The sequence below is a fragment of the Pelecanus crispus genome, chromosome 11, assembly GCF_030463565.1.
Source record: "Pelecanus crispus isolate bPelCri1 chromosome 11, bPelCri1.pri, whole genome shotgun sequence".
Lineage (NCBI taxonomy): Eukaryota > Metazoa > Chordata > Aves > Pelecaniformes > Pelecanidae > Pelecanus > Pelecanus crispus.
Window position 1 is genome coordinate 34,643,810 of NC_134653.1, and position 22,761 is coordinate 34,666,570.

At 42.9% G+C, this 22,761-nt stretch overlaps 1 protein-coding gene across 3 annotated transcripts in view; it reads left to right on the forward strand.

Annotated features, from left to right (window-relative positions):
• The window catches only part of LOC104036388 (transmembrane protein 132C-like), a 225,807-nt gene extending 214,644 nt beyond the window's left edge, over positions 1 to 11,163 (forward strand). For 2 of the 3 annotated variants that reach the window (XM_075718741.1, XM_075718740.1), the window contains exons 8-9: positions 807 to 998; positions 9,964 to 11,163. In XM_075718741.1, the coding sequence (XP_075574856.1) occupies positions 807 to 998; positions 9,964 to 11,163 (1,392 nt within the window). The remainder of the gene's footprint in view (positions 1 to 806; positions 999 to 9,963) is intronic. The other variant, XM_009489975.2, reaches the window with a different exon arrangement.
• Positions 11,164 to 22,761: the final 11,598 nt, after the last annotated feature.

Here is a 22,761-nt window from a genome sequence, read left to right on the forward strand (position 1 = left end):
GACATGGTTTAGTCTAGTCTACCCTTGATTGGCTTAGAGTAGACTTAGTAGTGTAGGTTAATGGTTGGACTGGATGATCTTAAAGGTCTTTTCCAACCTAAACGATTCTATGATTCTATGATTTAAACATTAATTCAGGAAAAATAAATCAACCTGGTTAATAACCCTGAAAGGCACAAGTGGCCAACACCATATCCCAGGCCTGTCCCAGCTGAATTCTCACTAAAGCCAATGCACAAAGAGTGAATACAGCTAATCTAGACTGTAAGTATGAGATGGAGAAGGTGAAGACAACAGTATGTGCATGAACTAGCTATCCTTAGCTCCCAAAAGATAGCAGTATGGCCTTTAGTTTCACTAAAGGGAAGGACATCCTACTGCCTTTATGTGCCAGCAGAAACAGAAAAGAGGGAGAATGAGAATTTCCAAGCAAAGAAGTGAAGGACAACTAGATGTTGCAAACCTCACTTTGAAATGGTTGGGAAGTAAATCTGATGAGTTCATCCATAGTGGGACACAGAATAACAGGGGAAGAAAGTTTTAAATCGACTCTTCTAGTGAAATGATGCAAATAACACAGCTGAGATAGTATAGCTCTCAGTATTGGATGCAGTGTTCTCAGCCAGAAGCTCTCTACTGAATGTTTTTCCAACCCTGCTGATGAAATCAGACTGCCTTTTCAGCGTGCTCTGCCACTTCATTTCTATGCATAAAGCTTTGGAAACAAGAAAGGGTGATGACCTTAAGAAAGGTTATTTTAATTGATCAGCCTTTTCCTAAGCTGATTCTTTTGTATTTCTCCAAAGGTTTTGTCTCCTCTGTCTGACTCCATCCTGGCAGAGAAGACAGTGACTGTGCTAGATGACAAAGTGACCATAACAGACCTTGGAGTACAGCTGGTGGCTGGGCTTTCACTCTTTCTTCAGCCAAGCGCAGTAAGCAGTCGGGCTATTGTGGCTACAACCGTTGCCCAAGAGCTGCTTCATACTCCTAAGCAGGTAGTGTACACGCCATATTTACTGTTGTTGCCCTTTGGGATGGGGCAGTGTTTTATCAATGTGAAGTACCGATTCGTAACAAGTTTAGAAGTGAGACTTTAAAGTATAGGTGTAGTACGTGTGCATGTTAATCGCTTTCCTCTAGAGGTACTCTGGAATTGTCTTCTCATTTCTTCCCTTCAAATATGGACTTAATCTGCAGTAAAAGTTCTGACTAAACTGAAGTTTATGTTATTTAAATTTTTTAATAGCCTTCCTTTAGATGATGCAACATCTGTTATTTTCACAACACAGGCAGTCTTTGGACAGTGATCCTTGTTTGCTATATGAGCATGCCCTTGTTTTCCATGCCAGAGAGCACAGAGCTGTGTGTGTCACAACAATGTAATATTTTCAAGAGCTATAAAATAGAGGCAGAAGATAGCCAAATACATTTCTTTTCCCTCCTGGAGTCACGGCAGACTGCCAGGCTGTTCTATCCTTTTGTTTTATAGATGGATTTTGGGGGGGTTCGTCATTCAGTTCATTAGGGTATCACTGTGCTGATCCTACTTGATTTAAGCCAGCAAATTTCTCTCTCTAAAGGGAGTCTTTCAAGCAGCATGTTTCAGGTCACAACCCACATGGAAAAGAAGATTGGAGAATACCACCAGATCGAGGCAAACAGTTGCTCTGGAACAGATTAAAAACAAGGGTCAGCAGCAGTGGAACAAGCTGTATGTTCATTGCTCTTTGTCAGTTGATTTGAAGAGTGGGACTGGGGACCATGCAATTAGCTCTGTCCGCAGCTACTCCTCTCACAGAAACTGTATTTAGTCTCACATAGATCGGGAGTGATCTCAAGTCAAGTTTTATGGCCCATTTTCATGATTATTGCTACCTAATTTTCTGGAACATAAAAATAATTTAGATTGTTTTATAACTTAGTGACAGGAAAATGTCCAAACTAGAAGGACACGTTGCCCATCTGTTCCATTTACTGCATCCTGTAAACATAAGAATCTTATGTAATTAACCCATTTATACCCTTCTCCAGGGCTTAGAAACCATGTCTGACATACTGTCTTCAGACAAAAACTGTAAAAGCAAAAGCTAAAGCACGCCTAACCCAATTCAGTTATGTAGGACAGAGCACCATTTGTCCTGCAGCATCATTGGGAGAATCATAGCTTTGATTGCAGATAAAAGAGCTCGTGAATCTGGAAATGTTGCACAGATACATTGTCAACTTCTCAGATTTATAGATAATCTGTCCTGAGTATGCAAAGATATTTATCAATGTCAGGTTATGGCATATTATGACAGGGCATTTCAGTAGTGCACACCATGACATCTCAGATTGTACTATGGCATGGCGATATGATATGACGTGTCATTATATATCGCTACAGTTGGCAGGTTCTGAAATAATACAAAAGAGTAAAAGTGTATAAACATGGTTTGTTTTGAAATTATTTTTCCTAGCATCTGTGTTATGGAACAATTTTAGTGAAATATTTTGTTGCAGCTGATGTTCTTTTGCGAGACAGTTTCAGTTTCCTCAGGGTGGCACATATCTGATACAGAGTGACTGGGCATGTCAGGCTCCCATTCTGAGCAGTGCCTTCTGCTTCTGGTGCTGCTGGGCAGTGTGGGGTGCTGCCGTCCCCACTGTCCCCTTCCTGGGCCTACAGATAGCACTACTGCATCGTGCTCACTGAAGATACCGACTGTAAAACAGGAGGCAAGAGAAGATCAAGCACCTTTTTCTCAGTAAAAGAAGTTTCAAATCTGTTGTTTCTTCTCCAGACTCCATCTGGAGAAAAAACAGGACCTAGACTCTATTAGAAGGCAGTGGAAAACCTTCTCTACACCAGGATCTGGAACGCCCAAGGAAATCGGGTTGCTTAGTAGCAATCCCAAATTAGTTTTTCCAACTTCTATGCACAGCGCCTTCTGTCCCAGTTTCCTGCAAACATAGAGCAGCATGTTCTTGTGGAATCCCACTTCAGCCTCTGCTTCTCCTTCCAGCTCCTCCAGTCTGGAGCCTGCCCACCCCCATTGCCTCATCTCGTCTTCCCACCATCTCCTCTTCACCGGGAGAAAGAGGAGTATCCTGCCCGCTTCTCAACAGAAGGCTTTACTGGGAGCATCACTCCTTACTTATTTGTGAGGGTCAGTTGCTGCTCAAGCACTGTGAGTGTTTGCAGTCCTGATCCGGCTCACGCCAGGTCACTGTGGAACCTGAGCACAGTCCCTGGTTACTGCCGCGCTTTGGCAGTGCCTTCGATGGGGAGGCCTGAGCGACTTCCACACGCTGTGCAATTCATTTCCTACCTTATTGTAAGCCACTCATTTGTTCTCAGGCCTAAGTCTTACTCAGCCTATAGACAGGGCTTGCCCAAGGAAGGGCTGTTGAAAAGAGACCTTAGGGACTTTGCATTTGCATCACCAAAAAAATGAGACAGGAATAGATTTCACACTAGAAAATACATTGAAGGGAATAGACTTAGCGTAGGAGTGGTCTATCGAGTCACATACGTCTTTTCCTTTCATGTGCAGTTTGAATGAAGGATATAACATTTAAGTCACATGCCCTTAGAAGAATTAATGCAAATGTAGGAATGCTTGTGGCTAAATTTTGCAAGAAGAGACTTGTGATTTGGAGTATACCAGCTGAGGTCCTTAGTGAGCTGGAATTTCAGAAGGCAAGTGCTGAGTGTTTTCTGAAAATCAAGCCCTTTTGAAAGAGGGTTTTTTTCAAGGGGGCGGCCCAGAACTAAGCATATCCTTGAATGTTGCAATGCCTTCATTATTTAAGTGTGTCTTTTCCTCTCAAACAAGTTTAAAAAGGCCCGAGTAACTCATGCAAACCTTACTGATGCGACTGAAACCCAAAATAACAGTTAAGATAGCTGAAGGTTTTATTTTTCTCAGGAATGATTGTGTACATCTCAGCATTGTTATATAGAAAAAACAGTCAATGTGTTCTTAGTCAAATGTTTTCCTTGGCTCCACTTTAGCACCTTCAATAGCCAAGCTTCAGCGTAGGTTAGCAAATGTCCTAGGGTAGTTGGTACTCTGGCAGGCACAATACTATCCCTAGCAGATTAAGCAGTACACCTGTATAGTGCAATGGAAGGCATAAAGCATTATACAGATCGTGCTATTACATATCTTTCAATATCATAGGAATGAATTTAGTATTTTTGCTGTGACTTTCTTTCAGTGAATATAATGACTAGATTAATGCCTTGATTATAATGACCATCCCATGTCGTAAGTAGCATAAAGCAGCCAAAACACAATCCTGAAAAGTTGGCAGTTTCTCCAAATACTTAGCAATCTAAAGAAGATAAACTAATTTTTTTTGTCTTGGATACTTTAAATTAGATAATCTTTACCTGTAGTTGGGCAGCTAATTACCTGAGGTGACGAGGTGACCTTGAGGGATGCTGAGCCTGTAATTCCTTTTTTTTAAATCAACGGGGAACTTATTGACACTGAAAAGTGGATCAATGATTTAGGTGCCTAGAAATAAATGCAGGTTGACCAACTTTTAAATATCAAAGTTGAAATATCTTCTGAAAATTTGGAAACTCTAGCTGTGAGCAGTCTATTTTTAGTGGCCATCTGCTCAGGTAGGAAGGCTGTTCCATTTGGCTTGCTGACTGTTGTTAAAATCAACACTGCCATCTTAAAGGCCTCTCCAAAATGTAAATAAAAGAAAACCTACAGTGTTTAAGTGTTCTCTGATCTGAGTGAGCTTCAGGGACTCTTACATTTCAGCTGGCTCTGCAGGGAAACTCACAGTCATATCACAGCTTTTTCATCACTGTAGGGTATTGCATGTGGTCTAATGAACTGAAATGGGTTAGAATAAAAGAAAGACAAAAGAAAGCCTTTAGTAAATAGTTGTGTGTATTAATATATCTCGCAGCACTACTGGAAAACCGCAGACATTTTCTTAGGGAAAAAAGATCAATGTTAGTGCTTTCTAAAGGCCAAGTTCTTCTCTTTCACATGTGTAGCTCGTGTTGACATCAGTGACAAGACCCAACCCTGCGAGGTCATCCGTAGCCTCAGGGAGTGTCCTCCAAGATGTCACCTCTCGCTCTGATGGGAGGTGAAGGTGCTCAGCACCACCCGAATCAGGGCGACAAGCTAGAGTTGCTTGCACATCCCTGCCTTTCAGGCTGACACAATAATGTCCTGGTTTAGCTTATGTCCTTCGTGCAAAGTAGTTCTCAGAGTTCACTGACGTCTCACAGTTAAGTAACAGATATTAGGAGTATTTTTATGGTGTGGATTCATTACCCCATTCTGTCAGCATAAATTACACTTAAATTGTATTTATACCTTCTTTAAACTGACAATGTAATGGCTCACAAGTATGACAAAGGAATTAAGCAGCATGGGAAAGGGGAGAAAGGATATATTGTTAGATAAGAATCTGAATTCTTCCCTTACAAATACAAGCAAATTCCCACTGGAAAGGAATGTCACATTAGCCGATGGGACAAAAAGGAGAGAAAGAAACACACAGTAGGGGAATGCATGGTTTGAATTAAGATCTGAGTCTTGGCTGCCTTTCATTTCCACATTGTAATGATCAAGTCCAATTTTTACTACACAAGCCACAGGGTTAAAAATAAATGCACATGTAATACTTTGATACTTCATGTGATAGGGAAACCCATTTCGGCATTCAAGTCCCCAGATAGAACAATCAGAGCTGGTCTAATAGAAGCTGCTGAGAACAGTATTCCCTTGCCTTTATTTGAGAGAGGGATGTATTTGTTTTCTGCAGAGCCATCCATTTCTTTCCTTTGGTGTCCTGCCTCACTCCAGGACTATTGCAGCTGACCCCAGCAATTGAGGGCTTATTCACAAATACTTTTATTTGTGCTTTAGTGAATGAAGACCATTAAAAGGCCTCTTCATTCTGAGCATGGAATAAAATCAAATATACCGATCAGTCCTCACATCTGTGTTTCTAAGCAGCAGAATTCTCTAAAATGCAACCAGTCCTACACACTTCACTCCCCTATTTTGTGCTTGAAGAATACAAGATAGCACGCCCTGGTACCAAGCTGACGCTACCTTTTTTGAGGTGGTATTGAAGGACACTTCGTAATCACGGACTGTGATGCTTAGTGGAACATCCTAAGACAAGGAGACTTTCAAATGCTGTATGATGCTTTAGAGCATCATCACTGTGGCTCCCAGATTTTCACAGGCAACTCGTGCAACTCCCGGCACAGTGGGACTCATTAGACCTCTGTATGATGGGCTTTCTACTGAGCTTCCAAACCAGCTCTGCTTCCTGCCTTTTGGAGTGTGAGCCTCCTTGTTTTATCTAGGTGGAACAGACATAGCCAGCAAACAATAGAGTTTGTGGTGACTCATATGGCAGGGTTTGAAGTATTCCAGGTCAGGCAATAAGGAGCTCCGCAGGGACTGGTGGTTTCCATTAGCGCCATGTTACTTCTGTACCCTGGTAATTTCCCCTTTGTTTTACCCACCTAAACATAACAAGTGGATAATAAGGGAGATAAAACTACGACCAAAAAGCAAAATGCAAGTTTATCCAAGAAGATTTATCAAGTGGCGTCTTCGGACTGATAAGCAGCAGTGTAATTCAAGGCCAGAAAAGGTGGTGGAACTGCAGCAGATCAAGAAGAACTGGCCAACTTGCTGATCTGGTGTGTAGTTACACCTGGAATGGCAGAAGAGAACAGCAAAGGCACGATGGAAAATGTAGACAAAATGTGTTTTGATACAGAAAGTTTTTTATGTGCTTAGGGAAAGCATGATATTTGATGATTACAGTGGTTGTGGGAAGCAGTTTCTTTATCTCCTCTGGGCTGGATTTTGCTGTCATTAACATGATCTAATGTACATTGTCTGACTCACTTCACATCATCACAGTCACCATCTAAATCATCCTGTTCTCTAAGAGACACTGGCGCTAATGTGTAGCTGTGGTTCATTTGTTCTGGGAGTGCAACTGAGGATGTGTGTGCGTGATTGTGCGTGCATATGTGAAAGAGAGGAAAAGTGGAGGAAAGAAAGACTGGAGAGCCAGATAATCCCTCAAACTATTTGTTTATGCTTGATAATTAATGAACACAAGCAATTTTCACCTCTGTGTTGAGGGCGTCAGACTAGGGGCAGCAACTTTGCAGGTAAGAAGGCTCCAATCCATCTTCATCTGCTGATAGTAATTGGAGGACCCTGTCAGAGATTCAGAGGGGATTTATTGATGCAGTACATAGGATTTTCAGAAACAGCTCTTTGAAGGACGTGGTGTTAAATCATTTCTTTTTTCTTTCTTTTTTTCTTTTTAGCTTTTCAGAATTTATAATCATTTGGGAAATTCACTTCTTTCCCCTGCCTTCAGCTTTCCTTTAATGATGTGAATGAGAGGAGATGATCTCTTGCCAAACAGAATATTTGGGCTGATACAATATACTTTGGCAGGATTTGAAATTCTGTCCCTCTTTCTCTCATTTGTTTTCTTTCCCTTTTAATTAATACTGTCCGTAATATAAGCGTGACAATGTTGTGTTGTGAAAAAATTGTTTCTTCCTATGAAAGAAGGGTCTCTTGGAAATAAAAAACACCAATGCTGGTTGAAAATAATGGCTAAGCTATTGCACACCTCTGTTATCATTGTAAATCACATGCGTGCCTGCAAATTTCAGCTGACTGCCATTTCATTTTTCTCTATCTCTGCTTCATAAAACCAGGAATGCAGAATAGTGGAGAAATAGCGTAAAGAATAAAAGTTGTTTTGAAGTTGCTTACAACTTTGTCAAATTATAGCCATTTGGGCTGAATTTTTCCATGCTGGCTACCTCTGAACCTGAAAGGTGCCCGAGGGCTGTTAAAGCAGAAAGGAGTCAAGATATCTTGAAGACGACAGGAAAGAAGAATATATGGCTCCTCATACGTGTTCCTCTCCAGTGTCTGGATGGAGACCCCAGGTCCCTCAGAGGTGCTGTTCTACCACCAGTAAAACCTACTTGCATAGTAAGGGCTCTGCAACGCTAGGTATGCTGTGTTTGGCTATTAAGGGATGCACGAAGGATTTGGTGATGTAAATCCTTTTGTAGAGATGTGGAACTATGGAAGTCCTCAGCGGAGCTGCGAGGAGGCCCAGGCCTCATCATTTCCAACCTTAAGTGTACAAAATTCTGCACTTATTTTCTCATTCTGCCCTCCAAAACAGAGCACCGCTGGCAGACAAATGTCAAGCCAGTTGTGATATATGCTTGAAATGATGCTGGTGTTTTTGCCTTCCATAGGTTGATGAAAAGTTAGTGTATCTTGCATACCTCCCTGACAGTACACGAGGCTGTCCTCTTGTTTTAGGGAGAAGGAAGGCAACAGGGTGTTGAATTGCCAGAGAAGATGCATCTTTTTCTCTCTACACGTATCCATTACAAAAAAAAAAAATCCTTATACTTTCCCACGACTGGATTTGCTCTACTATAGATTTCTATGGTATAAATTTAAGCTCTGCCCTGCTGCAGCTTTATGTTTCTCTCTGTTCAGCCATTTCAGGGTTGTTTCTCTAATGAAAGATCAGCTGGTTTAATTTCCTTACGCAGTTCACCCTTCCCAGCTTCTGCACTACCCTGGCTCCGTTTCAGCTGTTTGAAGTGCATTTGAATCACCAAGAACTTTGCCTTCTTTCCTGTTTTGCCACAACTTATTTTTTCTTCTTTCAGTCCCTCAAGAACTTGCTGATAGCGTTTTGGAAATCAAATATTCAGTATAGTCCAACCTTCTGCACAGCTAAATGCCCCTTGCTGTTTTCACTGAAAAGCTTTAAATCTAACTAGAAGGGTAGCAATTCCCTTTGTTTATAACCATAGCGTAACAAATTGTAGCCAATTGAAAACCGTATTAGGTTGTAAATTTGTATTATGACTGGACGTTAACAGGGTGGCAATGTTTTTTCCCTGATGGTGATTTTCAGCCTGGTTGTTCTGATGTACCCAAGTGTAAAGTTATTAGGGCCATCTGCAGTTTAAGTCTGGGAAGAAAAAAACTTCGGTTTTGTGTGAAGTTGCACTCCGGCAATCTGCCTGCATGTCTGCTGGCTAAACAGGCAAGACATAGAGCAAATTAAAAAAATAAAGAAATCTCCTGCAAAGAAAGCTACTGAGACGTGGAGAAGTAAATATCTATATCATCTGGATGGGATTTCAAATGGCAAAGAGCTGACCTCTAGCTTTGTGTTTGCTTCTAATGATGACTTCTAACAGTGCTACCTGCAGAGAACAAAGGCAGTCCAATTAAATCCAGGCCATTTGTATTTTTGTCGTGGAGATCATACCAGAATCCCCATCCTCCTCTCCTTGACACAGGAATGCGGTAGACTTTTTAATTATCTCAAGGCTAAAGTGTCTTTTACTTAAAACAAACCTCTCTCCTGCAAAATGGCAATTGTTCCACGAGTCTCTTTCTTTCAGGTGAATCTTCTGCTCCAACCGTTTCCAAGATAATGTGGTAGCTCCTTATTCCTGCTAAGATATTTATGCCTTCTTTAATTTGACAGCTCCCTGTGACACCTCTGCATGGGGAACACGAGGAAAATAAGTGTTCTGTCGAGTGCCTCTAGTAATTTTTCTGGCTTGTCTCTTTCAGGTTTTGTGTGACAGGAATGACTTTCTTTATAAATCATGTAAATTGTAGCTTGTTAATGGGTATTTTGGTATTGTGGACATCTCATATCAATTATTTTATATGTTCTTTTGCAAAACATTTGCAGGAAGGACAACAGTGGAACCTTTAGTGAAAAATGTGACCAATTTTCTGCCCCATCAGTTGAAGCTCGGTTTGCTTTAAATGCAGTGCAGAGCCATTGTCTTCCATTTCCTCCAGCTGCCGTTCAGAGCCGCGAGATTGATGAGCTACAATGGGTTGAGCTGTCTTATTTAAGACCCTGTCTTTAACCATATCCCTCTCCTTTCAGGAAGCTGTAGTAAGCACCTGGATTCAGTTCAGCGACAGCTCTGTTACTCCGCTGGACATTTATGACTCTAAGGACTTCTCCCTTTCTGCTGTATCCTTAGACGAAGCTGTTGTCTCGATCCACCAGAATGCTGCCTTAAAATGGCCAGTTGTGGCAGCAGAAGGTGAAGGTCAGGGCACGTTAATCAAGGTGGACATGATGATTTCTGAAGCCTGCCAGAAGTCCAAGAGGAAAAGTGTCCTGGCTGTGGGGAATGGCAACATTAAAGTCAAGTTTGGCCAGAATGATGCAGACTCCGATACAGGTGGAGATTATGATGCTGATGAGATTGAAAACCACGCTAGCGACCGGCGGCACAAAGTGTCAGATCAGGAACGGTATGGCCACGATGGACGATATTATGGTAGCTCTTCAGCAGAGCGAGAGGAAGGTGCCATCAGGAAAGTCAGCACCACAGCAAAATCCGTAATAAAAAATAAAGTCATTAAAAACAATAGGCTGGATGGTGGCAAACTCTTGGACGATAGCCAGCTGCAGAACATTCCTATAGACTTCACCAACTTCCCTGCTCAAGTAGACCTCCCAAAAGGCAATGCGGGCATGGAGGAAAATGACCTGGTGCAGACACCTAGGGGCCTTAGTGATTTGGAGATTGGGATGTATGCTCTGCTAGGGGTCTTCTGCCTGGCAATTCTAGTCTTCCTAATAAACTGTGCAACATTTGCACTGAAGTACCGTCACAAGCAGGTTCTGGTGGAAGGACAGGCCACCATGACCCATTCCCATGACTGGGTCTGGCTGGGAAATGAAGCAGAACTGCTGGAGAACACAGCAGACACGTCACCTCAGCAGGATGAGCACACAACTATTATCGACCGAGGCTCGGGCTGTGAGGAGAGCAACCAGCTCCTCAATGGCAGTGCTCAGAAGAACATTCAGAGCCAGGTTCACAGGTGTGCTGACTCAGGGGGCAAGCTCGGAAAGGAACAGAAACCAGAACCTTTACATTCGCCGACATCTAAACGGAAGCGGGTAAAATTCACGACATTCACTACCATCCCACCCGACGATGGTTGTCCTACTGTCAACTCAATCCTAAGTAGCAATGATGATGACATTAAGTGGGTGTGCCAGGATATGGACCTGGGGGACTCCAAAGAGATACGAAACTACATGGAGAAGTTCAAAGACAAAGTGTAGCTCCTTGCTGGTTTTTTGGGTTTAACCACACCTTGATGCCTTCAGTTCTACAGTATATATTGGGACCGAAGAGGGGGAGGGGAAGGAATCACCAGGAGAAATGATGAGGCAGTTTTTATAATCAGGGAAAGAAATTTGCCAAACTGTCCATGGTTTGTTTTTGTTTTTCACTTTGTGTTGTTTTTCCAGCGGTTATTCTGCTACTCATGGATTTAGGAAGTGGAATATAAATAGTAGAAAGGAACAAGGAAATGGTATGACCACTATGATAAACTGGGCAAGATGAGGTTGTGAAAATTTGTTTTATGGGTCATACAAATAATAATGATAGTAACGTTTCAAAGTACCAAAAATATTTGTAAAAAGAAACGGGAGAATATAAGAACATGAAAAGAATAAGCAAGAGACAAACAATACCTTGTCTGTATTTCTAATAAAACATCACAATTATGGACATATGACCCACAAGGAGACTTTTTAGATTGTCACTCAAACCGTTTCTTTTTATTCCTTCATTTGAAGTGAAGATGTGTCTTTGGCATTACATACGAAGGAGGAAGAAATTACCTGGTATTTTTATTTTTACTTTTCTGTTTGTCTTGTAAGTTGAAACAGAATAATTTTCCCTCTTGTGTTTTTCTTTTAAATATCTTAAAAACAGGAAAATTTTCAATTCACTAAGCTCACAGTGGACCAAGAACATTCTGTTTCTAAGTGAGCTATAAATAATCTCCTGTCATTTAAAGAATTCAGGGGATAAGTATTGACTAATAATTTCCATGGGGTGTCTCTTCTGAATGCCTAAGCCTCCATTGTTTCACCCTAGCTAGAAATATGTTCTGTTTGAAAGAGTATTCATTTTACTTTCAGGTTTGGATTGTTTATTTAGTTGTTCGTTTTAAATTTCCACAACCAAAGTTCCCATGTTTCACCAAGGGAAGATGGTGCTGTTTTATGTTAGCATTTAGAAGTAACAACCGATGGGATTGCCCCACTGGTGCATTTTAAATGTACCTGGAACTGAGATGGTCACAGGCCAAATATGTACAGCCTGGATTTGGGGTTTTTTTGCCAAGTCCATGAATTCATAATTTTGCTCTGTAATTTTCTGTTTATTCTAATGTCACCAGCTCTCATCAAGCTCTGAAAGCTAGAAGAATGGACAGAAAGACGTTGATTGTCCCCAAACTTTTATTTCCTTGTACTGGGAGAGCTGGCCTCTGGACAGACTGTTGGAAGGGAGGGAAATATTGCTGAAGCAAGATCAAGAAATATCTGGAGCTATTTTATAGAATTTTTTTTGCCATTGGACCAGCTAAGACTGAAAATTTTAGGCTAGATTGTAAAGCTGATGTTTGAATAAAAAAATACAAACCCAGTAATAAATCTGAAGCAAATACAAAACGGAGTCGTAGATCCGTTGGGTAAACTGGCAGAACTGTGTTGACTCGGTGCCAGTTTACACTAGTGGAGGACGCAGATCAAAATCTATACAATGAGGCAACCATTGTCATCCAAAACCTTTTGTAACTGAAAGGAAGATGCTATATCCAGCCTTTTGGAAAGCAGTATTATGTCCTGACTGTTAGCCGGAAGCACTTGCATTGTCCTGTCTTTACCCATGTATTTCTTTTTTTTTTTTTTTGTATTACTAAACTCAGTAGTTTGGTTTTTTTACTTGGACAAAATCAATCCTGCCACCCAGTAACATAGATGGACGTTTTAACAAGATATGCCTAGTATGCATTGTAGACTGAAAGAATGTAATATTTATTTATACATGTTATACGAATTGTAATTAAAATGCTTTACATGGCTTGACAAATTAACCTCTCTTTTCTGAGGGGAGGGGGGTCCTTTTGTCATTTCTGTGTTGAAGTACTGCATCCACTGCCTAACAGCTGAAACAAAATTTAAGCCGCTTGCTGAAGACAGGAGAATAGAGATGTACGAAAGTTTTTCACTGCTCTGACCCTTCTTTTGTGAACAGCTTCCCCTTCCCACCCAACATGTGGTGATGATGATGGATGGCAGGAGAAGGCAGCAGTCAGACACAGTTCATGGCAGTGTCACTATTCATCTTGTTCATCTTCATGCCTACCATCGGCATGAACAACTCCAGGACTCTTGCTTCTGATGTGTGCAACTTCTGTGCAGCCCAGTCATAATTAATTATGTTGCTTCTCTGATTGATACAGTAGGTTCAGATGGAAGCAAGTTTCACTGAATCACAACTGACACATACAAAGCACCCTGTATCCCAAAGGACCCCAAGCTACTTTACAAGCTAAGCACAGCGATGCATCAGCCACACCTCAGGGATCAGTATATCTTCCTGGGAAAACGCAGGTGTCTCTGAGGTGAAAAAGGCATTTACAGCACGGAGCTGCAAAATACAACAGCAGAGGAACAAGAAAGATAGTATGGAGTAAAAATAATACACCAGGGCAGCACAGAATATAATTGTTCCAAGTGCATTTTTAAGGCGGCTCTTAGCGTGCTGAACAGCCCCTGTTACAGCACATAGGAAGCATGGCACCTCCAGTAACCCAGTGCTCCCGGCGCTTGCTGGTGTACTGGTACAGCACTGGCTGGAGAGGAAAGGGGTAACTGGTAAATCACTGTTTCTAGTCCAGGCACCTTGACTTTGCTCTTTGCTTTTGGCAGCCGAGGCTTTATAGGATCGGAAGGGAAAAGGGTATCTCCATCTAACATAAACAGTTGGCTACCGAGAGAAAACCTAGTGAGGAGAATTCATCTTGCTCTGTATTTTCATGATGACATGTGCATGTCTGTCTTGGTCTTGCTATCTCACCGCACTGTCTAAGAAGAGTATTCCACAGCGAATGAAAACATTATTCCTGATTCACCTCCTTTCCAAAAGCTCAAGTGCTTTTTTCAAGAAAGAAAAACATGTCTTCATTGAAATGAAGAGTGGGGGGAAATCAAAGTTTCCCATCAGAAACTATTTTGCAATTCCTTTTCAAAAACAGTGATGTAAATTTTTGTTGAAAGACACACTCCTGTATTAATGCAACCCAGATTGGATTCAACATTCCCAAAGAGGAGCAGAGCTCTTTGGTTATGAATAGGAAAATTATAGCTTATTCATTGAAATAATCACTATTTTTTGCTTTTTGCTTGTTGACTGCGTATATAGTTCTCTGTTGTCTGCAGATTCAGACTTAGGCAGTTTGTTTGAAATAACTACCCTTTGGAAAAATTAGTTTTAATATACAGTGATGATCATTGTGGCATTGGCCAATACACACGTGATGCCTCCTTGGGAGCAAGATTTCATTGACGATTAGCTGCCTGTCAGGTCTCAGTGACCGTATTTTGACATTGTATTTAAATTACGAAAAATAGTCTCTGTAGAGTCCCTCAGAGCAGGTAGTTTCAGAGGCTCGCACACGTAGAGTCCCTTGACTGTAGCCTGTAACACTGGGTTGGGCGCTTGCCGTTCACAAATACATACGGCATTTTACACATACTGCAGATTACTGTGGACGTTTGTTACAGTTCTCACTTACTCTTTATCTTGTCTGTGTCGTAATAATAACTTTGCAAGCGCTGATAATCGTGTACAACTGTCAGCCTGAGCACATGCATGGCCAAAGGGAGAGGCTTAAGCGGCAGTTTCTGAAGTGCTGCAGGACTCGGGGGCAGTCAGCGAGGCCACTTTCCCAAAGCAAATTAAATGGCAACATCACATCCCTGAAGCACATAAAGTGGTTTTGTCTGGTGTTTTTTTACTAACACATGCCTGTTATTGATGTCTTTTAGTTCCTGAGTTATCAACTAATGGACTTCAGCTAACCCACATGGGCAACACGGTGGGGTTTTAAAGCTGTAAGAGGAAGACACCTATCGTAATATGACGTTGTACTGTAACGAAGAGGAAGAACCAGTGCTCCAGGTTCTGTACCATATATGTGGTAGTAGTTGAAATGTGGAAACTGTGTTCAGACTGGGCATGATGTGTTTAACAACAGGCCCGCGTGGTGCAAGGCCTGTGATGGCTGGGGGGAGGAGGACTTGGGAAGCCTCTCCAGTCCCAAGGTCCTGCTTCAACTCTTTTGTTAGTCACAACTACAGCATTTCTGTCTAGATCCACACATGCTGTAAGTCTGTGTGTCTCCGTTGAAGCCATCTGGTAGAGCCATGCTAGTTGACGGCAGCCAGGAGCCCGGACTTCTGATTTCATGTATATGAGAAGTCCCTGACTGTTTAGGAAGAGTTTTAAAGCTGCTTTGCCACATGATAGAACTGAATTTGTGTGCTTCCCAGGATGAAGGGTTTGTTTTCCCCTGCCATGGAAGTGGGAAGTGATAAGGCTACCAGGAATGCTCCGGAGACTTGGGTGGGATGGGGGCAATGCCTGCCTCTCCTGGCACAGCCTGCTCTCTTCCTCTGCACCAGCAATTGTTTCATATATCTTGATATTTCCTTCACTAACATCTGCCAGCGTGGCTCTTTAGGATGTTGCTTCAAAGCAGGGGGAGCATCTCCCGCTGCTCGCAGCAGCCTGCTGCCGTCCGTACCTGCTGCCTAGGTCCGGGCTGGCTGAGCTGCAGAGCGGCTTGCTTGCTTTCCTGGAACTCTTGGCACTGTGCTCCTCTGTGCTATTTGTGGGTCTTAAGCCCCGAGGAAGCTTAGAAGAGGCCATTGATTTTGACTCCTGTAACTCGTGGCTGAACAGGAGCACGTCTTCAAAATCGCATGGTCTTTGCAAAGGAAGACAGGCTGTATTTGAAGAGACAACAGAGGGAATTAAAAAAAGGGAAAAACTCAGCCCTGCCTTCGCATTTAATTTTTCTGAAGCTACAGAACATGGTGCTTCAGAGACAGAGGCAGATACTGAAATTTTTCAATTTATCTTCCACTGACCAAAAATTCTGTCAAAGCCCAATTCTGAGTGAGCCACCGTAAATGATCATCTCAGCAGGGAGGAAACCACAGGGCTGTGAAATATCATTTATTTGAGAAATTCACATTGGGTCAAATGCCAGGATTTACATTTCTTAAGCTTTGCTGTGCTGCAGTTACAAAGGCACTGGGATAGGGCGCAGAGAGCTGCTCTGAACATCGCTCTTGGCAACGTGCCTTACTTGCCAGATGAGGGAATCTACGTGTGCCAGGGGTGCATGGTTGCAAAGATAACACACTGCAAGGTACATTTTTCTGTCAGGGAGCCAAGATGGAAATTCATTAATAATAATTTGCACTTAGAGGAGAGCCTTTCATCTGAGAAGCTCAGTGAATTCCAATTGTTGGTAAAGGATAAAAATGTGAGCTGGCTGAAGGGACCCTGTTTTCTCAAATGAGACAGTGCCAGGTGAACACATTCCCCTTCCCAAGGCCTGGGTGCACAGCTGTACCTGTCTGAGGGCTTGGCCTGTCTGCTGGAGGGAGGTAATTAGTGAAATCACCTGGTGCAGTCATTAACAAGGAGCCCAGCCTGCTGGGGGAGGGGAGGGCATTTGGGTTGTTGCAGCTGAAGGTTGAGCACTGTGTGGAAGCTGTGGTCAGGTAGTGCAGCATGGTGCAAGGCAGCCATGGGATGGGGGAGCGATGGCTGCAGGAGGATGGAGCACGTGAAGGTGAGAGAAGAAGTGAAGCTTTGCTGTTGCTGTGAGGCCACTGGCTGCTGGTACAGAGTGGACCTTGGCAAAAAGTGAGTCCTGCTTTGTTTGGCTTTTTTTTTTTTATTGATGGCTTGTGTTTAGAGGGAAGGAGAAATCACTTGCTTAGGTGTCCCAAGTTTGGGAATCAGCAAGAGAAACTGTGTGTTGATCATGCCTTACCTTTGCAAGGGGAAGGCTGCTGCTAAGGGAATAAGGTGCAATTTGGCTGGTACATGTGCATGGGAACACCTCCTAGTGCAAGGTCAACATGGTAGGTACATTCTGGATCAGATGCTGGATCCCAAATCTTTCTGATATGGCTTAATGGCTAGGAAGTCCATATTCCTTCAACTAGTGAGCATGCTGACTTGCCCTCAGCTTCTAGAAATACTTTGACATTGATTAAACTTGAGAGATGACCTGAAGAAGGCACTCACTTTTGGAAAGCAGGGATGCAGTTAGTTCATGGTGCTACACCCAGCTTGCCGGGCTGAAAATAGGACAGTGACCCCAATGCTTGCACATGTATTTCTTCTTTCCTTCTCGTCAAGCTCCAAGACTAAGTAGTCATAACAGCAAGAGTGTTGCTCTGTTTTGAAAGACTCCTAAGCTGGGTGTCAGTGCTTAAAAATAAGCTGTCAGCAAAGATGCAGCAGCAGACAGAGATAATGATGCAAATTATCAAATAACTCTCCCTTTTGATTCTTATTTTGGACAAACTCAGCCCCATTCTTTTTGTGCTTATTCTAGGGAGCGATTAAGGCTCTTTGTGTGAAGTGACAATGTCAAAGCCAGCCATGAGCATCTTGGAGACGATACATCTGATGTTCAGCTGAGCCATATCAAGTTGCAAAGACACGCTGTACTAATCATCCCCTTGACTGCTGGAGGGGTTGCTTTGTGAACTATCAGGCACATTGCAGCCAATCGTGCATCTTTCTGGAGGTGCAGTAGCATGTTTAGAGATAGTTGGTAACTTCCCCCCCCCCCTCTATTTTCCCCTCAAGCCTGTATCTGAAGGTTTTTGAGGTAGCCAGTTTCCAGCATGCTCTATGGCTATTTAGGATGGTGAGCGCAGGGGATGCTGGAGTTCCTCTGTGCTCCAGCTGCTGGAGTAGCTTCACAGCCCTCCTGAGCTTTGTGCTGCAAGACAACTGCAAGGGTCAGCGTTGATCCTCTGAATTCAAATAACGTGAGTAGCAACTGAATTCCTGGAAGCCACAATTTAGGTTGGAATCATAGAATCGTTTAGGTTGGAAAAGACCTTTAAGATCATCCAGTCCAACCATTAACCTAACACTGCCAAGTCCACCACTAAACCAAGTAAGGGTAGAGTAATAATTAATTTCATGATTCCTGGCTTGGTGGCTGGATTATTTTTAATGAAAGTAAAAACTAGGAATCATTAAGATTGGAATCCTTCATAAACAGATTGCAGCACCATAATTATCTGGGCGCTGCTGTCTGGCTACAAATGCAGGAGAGGAGGGCAATCTTACGGAAGGCTTTGGGTAGTTTTGCCCCTGTCTCACACATGGCCTAGTGGAAGAGGCACCTGGCTGAGAAATGCCTGTTCTGCTGTCAGCCATATCAAACTCTGCTCATTCACTGCTTGTTTCTTTCACTGTTGGATATTTTAAGCTGCCATCTAGCTTCCTGAGATTGCTGATTTAACTTTCAGCAATACTAATGAAAAGGCACTGGCACAAATTCATGTTATTCAGATCTCCTGCCGTCTGCGGGGAAAGAGAAGGTGGAAAGAGACGTGGACAGTTTATGTTGCAGAACTGAAGAATGAGAGCAAAGTCCCATGACGCAAAAGATAAAGACTTAAGTTGTATGAAGGCTAGGATTGCTTTTTTAGTTTGCTTTCTGTAACATATGTATCATTTCCCTGACTGTTGTGGTCTTTCCTGGTTTGGAGTGATAATTTTTCCTGGTTTGGGGGTAAGATCTACGCAACCCCCCTGAGGCTTAGGATGGCAGGGTTGCCTGGCTCTTGTTATGTGGAATGGGAGCAGCACAGCAGGTACCGCAGCCTCCGCTCTGACAATCTATGCTAACATCTGAGGAACTGCATGATGAACAGTGCTGTTGGTAAGGGCTGTCCATATAATTGATAATCTGGCCATATGTGATAGTGACTTATTCTAGGGGCAGGTCATAATTGTATGTTTTCTGATGATGGGGGAGATTTTGGTTCCCAAACTGAGTTGTACAGCTTATGAAGCTCTGGGTTGGACAGCCGCACTGCAAGCAGAAAGCCCCATTTGAGACAGACGGGCACCCAAAATGCTGTGTAGCTAACGCCTGTCGCTTCAGTGTCATTTAGTAGCAATTGCTATAGGAGCAGAATTATCTGGGGACTCTTCTTTGGTTATGATGACACTATACATCTTATAAAACTGAGCTGAGGTTACCATAATGATGAGACTCTATTAATTTAATATGATATTGCTACAGGGCCTCTTCATGGATTGTCTGAAAAGATTAATATTCTTTAACAGAAACACTTTGGCAAATCAAGTCACCATTTCCCATTCTTCCACTCCACCCCTGCATTTTGGGATCTGCCATTTACTTTTTCCATCATGCCTCTAGGTTCGTCATACCACATCCATCAGCATGGCGTGAGTTTTACACACTTTTTTTTAAAGCGCTCCAAGAATATCTTCTCTGCTTTGTAGGGCATTGTGTCTTACTATTTTAAAGCCTACTATTACAAAAATAAAATGCAAGATCACGTTGGGAGGGAGAGGGAAATGAGCGGGTCAGATAACTGTCAACTTCAGGGCTTTTTGGAAACCCACCAAGCAGACTAACAGGGAAGTTTCCCCCAAATGTGGAGCAAAAGGGATTTGTTCCCAACCGGGAAGAAACGACCGTTGCAAATCCAGACGTCTTCCCCCATCCACGTCTCTACCCGTGACTACCAGAACTCTGCAGTGTTATTTGTAGACCTGCCCTTTCCCTCGGGTAGTGCCAGTGGGACCCAGGTAGCTACAGTTGGGTGCGTGGGAGTGAGGGTTTCGTTGCTGCACGAGTTGCAAGTGGCTCTGAGGAGCTAAGGGAACCTGGATGTCTGTGCTCGGACTTCAGCTCCCCCCAAGGCTGCCCCGGTTCCTGCCCTCCAAACAAAAGCCTGTGGGCTCCGGCGATACAAGCTGGCATTGGCCCGACGCTTGTGGCTAAAGGGAAGATTCCTAGACATGTGCTAATGAGAGATCCAGTTCATCTCCAGTAGGAAGGAATTAAACGTTTATATAAGAATTACAAGTGTGCCACTCTGTAGAAGCGGCTGGAGTGAATTATCACCTGTGATAATGTGTGATCGTGAGTGAGTGCTGTGGTTTGTCGTAGCAGTGAATGGTTATGAAGCGTAGCATTTCTCATTAAGTTCCACAGAGCTCCATGTTTGCGCTGGTCTGTGAGTACAGACCTCTTGTAACACAGGTTTTTGGAGAGCCCTCCATGTTTCAGGGTCCTTCCTGGCAGTCCTTCTAGTAGCATCATCTGCCCATGAAGTAATTGCTGTAGCAAGGCTCGTATTTATTCAGCTGCTAGCTGTAAAAGGAGCGGATCGAAACACAATTCTTCTGTTTAGAAAAGGCTAAAGACACCGAGGCTTTTTGTTTTGTTTTGCTTTTTCAAGTCTTCCCCACTATCCTCTACCTACAGTGGGAACAAGCTGGGCTAAAAAATCTAGTCTAGTTAAACCGAGGTAGCTGGAAGTGCAAGGCTAAAGATGCCGATGTCCCGTGCCTCTTCTCAGTGCCGTTCTGTTCACCCAAGCAGGTGTGGGCATGTCCCGCAGTTTTTCAGTGACACAAGGATTGCCATGGTAAGCTCTTCCTGCAACTGCACCTTCTGGGTTGTGGGACTGATGGGGCCAAGGCAATGGCATGGGAGCCCCACCGGTAGGGCATAGCCAGCTGCACAGTATTTAAATATTCCTGCATTTGTCTGGTCCCTAAGTAGGTTGACAAATATTGTGTGGACCTGTAGCAAGTTATGTTTCCTTTTGCATAAGCTGCTGGAGAGTGATGGGGAGGAGAAAGTGAAAGTGTGTGTGGAAAGGGCAGGAGGAGGAGAGAAGGCCTCTGGGTCTTCCCAGCTTTTGTTGTGTCTTATTTTAGTTCAGTATTTTTAATACCTTCGTTTAAATTGCCCTTAGCTTTGGATTTATGAACCAGGTTATGCTTTGATAAAATAACCAGTCCTATGTACTTACAGGTTTCATTAAAAAGATGAGCAAATAAATATAAAATGAAGCAGGCATATTGCTAAAGTAATCCGGTACAATTTCACCAAACTACCAGAATGGAATAATGCAGCAATCAAAGGCTGCTATTAAAACTGAATCCATAAATCAGTGGATTCAAATTAACCATTCACCAAATTAAACCAGCAGGTAATCCAATTCAGTGACAGGGTTGATGCTAAGACAAATTGCTGTGTTGGTCTCATTGGAAAAACATACGGAGAAGCCAAGTCCTTTCAGTTGATGATAAAAACCAGTGCTTTGGCCAGTGCAGTCCTTCAGCTGGTGAAGGGCATGAGCACATGGGAAGTAGATGCAAATGGGACATTAAACGAAACCCTTCCCAGGGATGTACCTCAGTGCGGACAAATGCAGAAAATTGATTTGCATGGATATCTTGTATAAAATTATCAGCATCCACAGCAGAAGCGTGGCTCTTTGGGTCTTGTTCTCTTCTCCCAGTCCTCCTCTTTTACATTGGGTACCACTGAATGCTGCAGCAGACTTGCTCTGGAGACAGTGACTGAGTTGCAGGTAACCCTGGTTCTCTTTAGACCTCTCAGTGGCTGAGAAAGGGGGAATTTCACAGCCTGGTCTTCCCTTCTAGGGTACTGCTACTAAACATGCGCATGCCGCTCTCTACTACAGACCCATTCGCAGCAGAAAGGGGGGTGTGTATGGGGGAGGGAGGAGAGCCAGAGACCATCGTGCTCTGTGGTGTCTTGAGGTATCGTGATAACGCTTGCAGAAGTCTGGGGAGAGATGAGGTGGCTGTTTCCCACCTCCCCTGCTTCTAGACAAGTGCCTGTGTGAAGCAGTATCCTGCACTGCCAGCAGGATCATTCCATGGCACAGAAAAAGCAATAATAAATGACCTTTTTACTTCGCAAAACCTGTTCAGTTAGCAGTAAGCGTATGTTCTTTCAGAATTACTCTGATAGCAGCATGAGGGCAGAGAGGGGGAGGCCAGCCAGGAAGCTTGATGTCAGCCTTCTAGCTGAGGTAATGGACATAAAAATCCCCATATGCTGAGAAGTCATTTTAAGAAAAAGTATTAACCTAATTAGCCCATTTGTCTCTTCTCTCATCAAGCATCTTTCTAACAACAGTTATTTCCTGCCTTAAATTAGGAAACTAAGACAGGTAATGTCATAACTCGTGTTTTGGAGTTATTGGAAAAAGTCATCTTGCTCTTTAGAATAAATTCACTTCAAATTCTGTCTGCAAATTTGCCCACTTTGTGACTGTATGGGCTAAGAATTTCATTCTGCTAAGCTGGTACAGTGAACGCTAGATTCAGAAACACATCTATGGCCCTTTAGTAGGAAGGTCAAAATAATAACCAAAATAATCATGAATTTCAAAACAGAGCCTTTATTGGAAAGCAGGAATTCACTTACAGGTAATGGCCCCAGGGAAAAGCAGTCACATGGAGATGGCACACAAGCAGCTGCATTTGTATGTTTAAATGAAAATGGATGGTTGAACAAGGCTTGATGCCGTTTTGGTTCTAAAAAGGCCTGCAAATATGCTTGCTAGCAATTTCCCATCAGAGTCCTATGGCTTAATTAGACAAGTTTAATTATTTCAGTTCCGTGCAGCATTGCTAATCTGCAAGAATTGGAAATTCCTGAAACTCCCTCAGATATCAGTGACACTGGTTAAAAATGCAATTTGAAGGCGTTTGCAGATCCCTCAGTAATGCAGAGC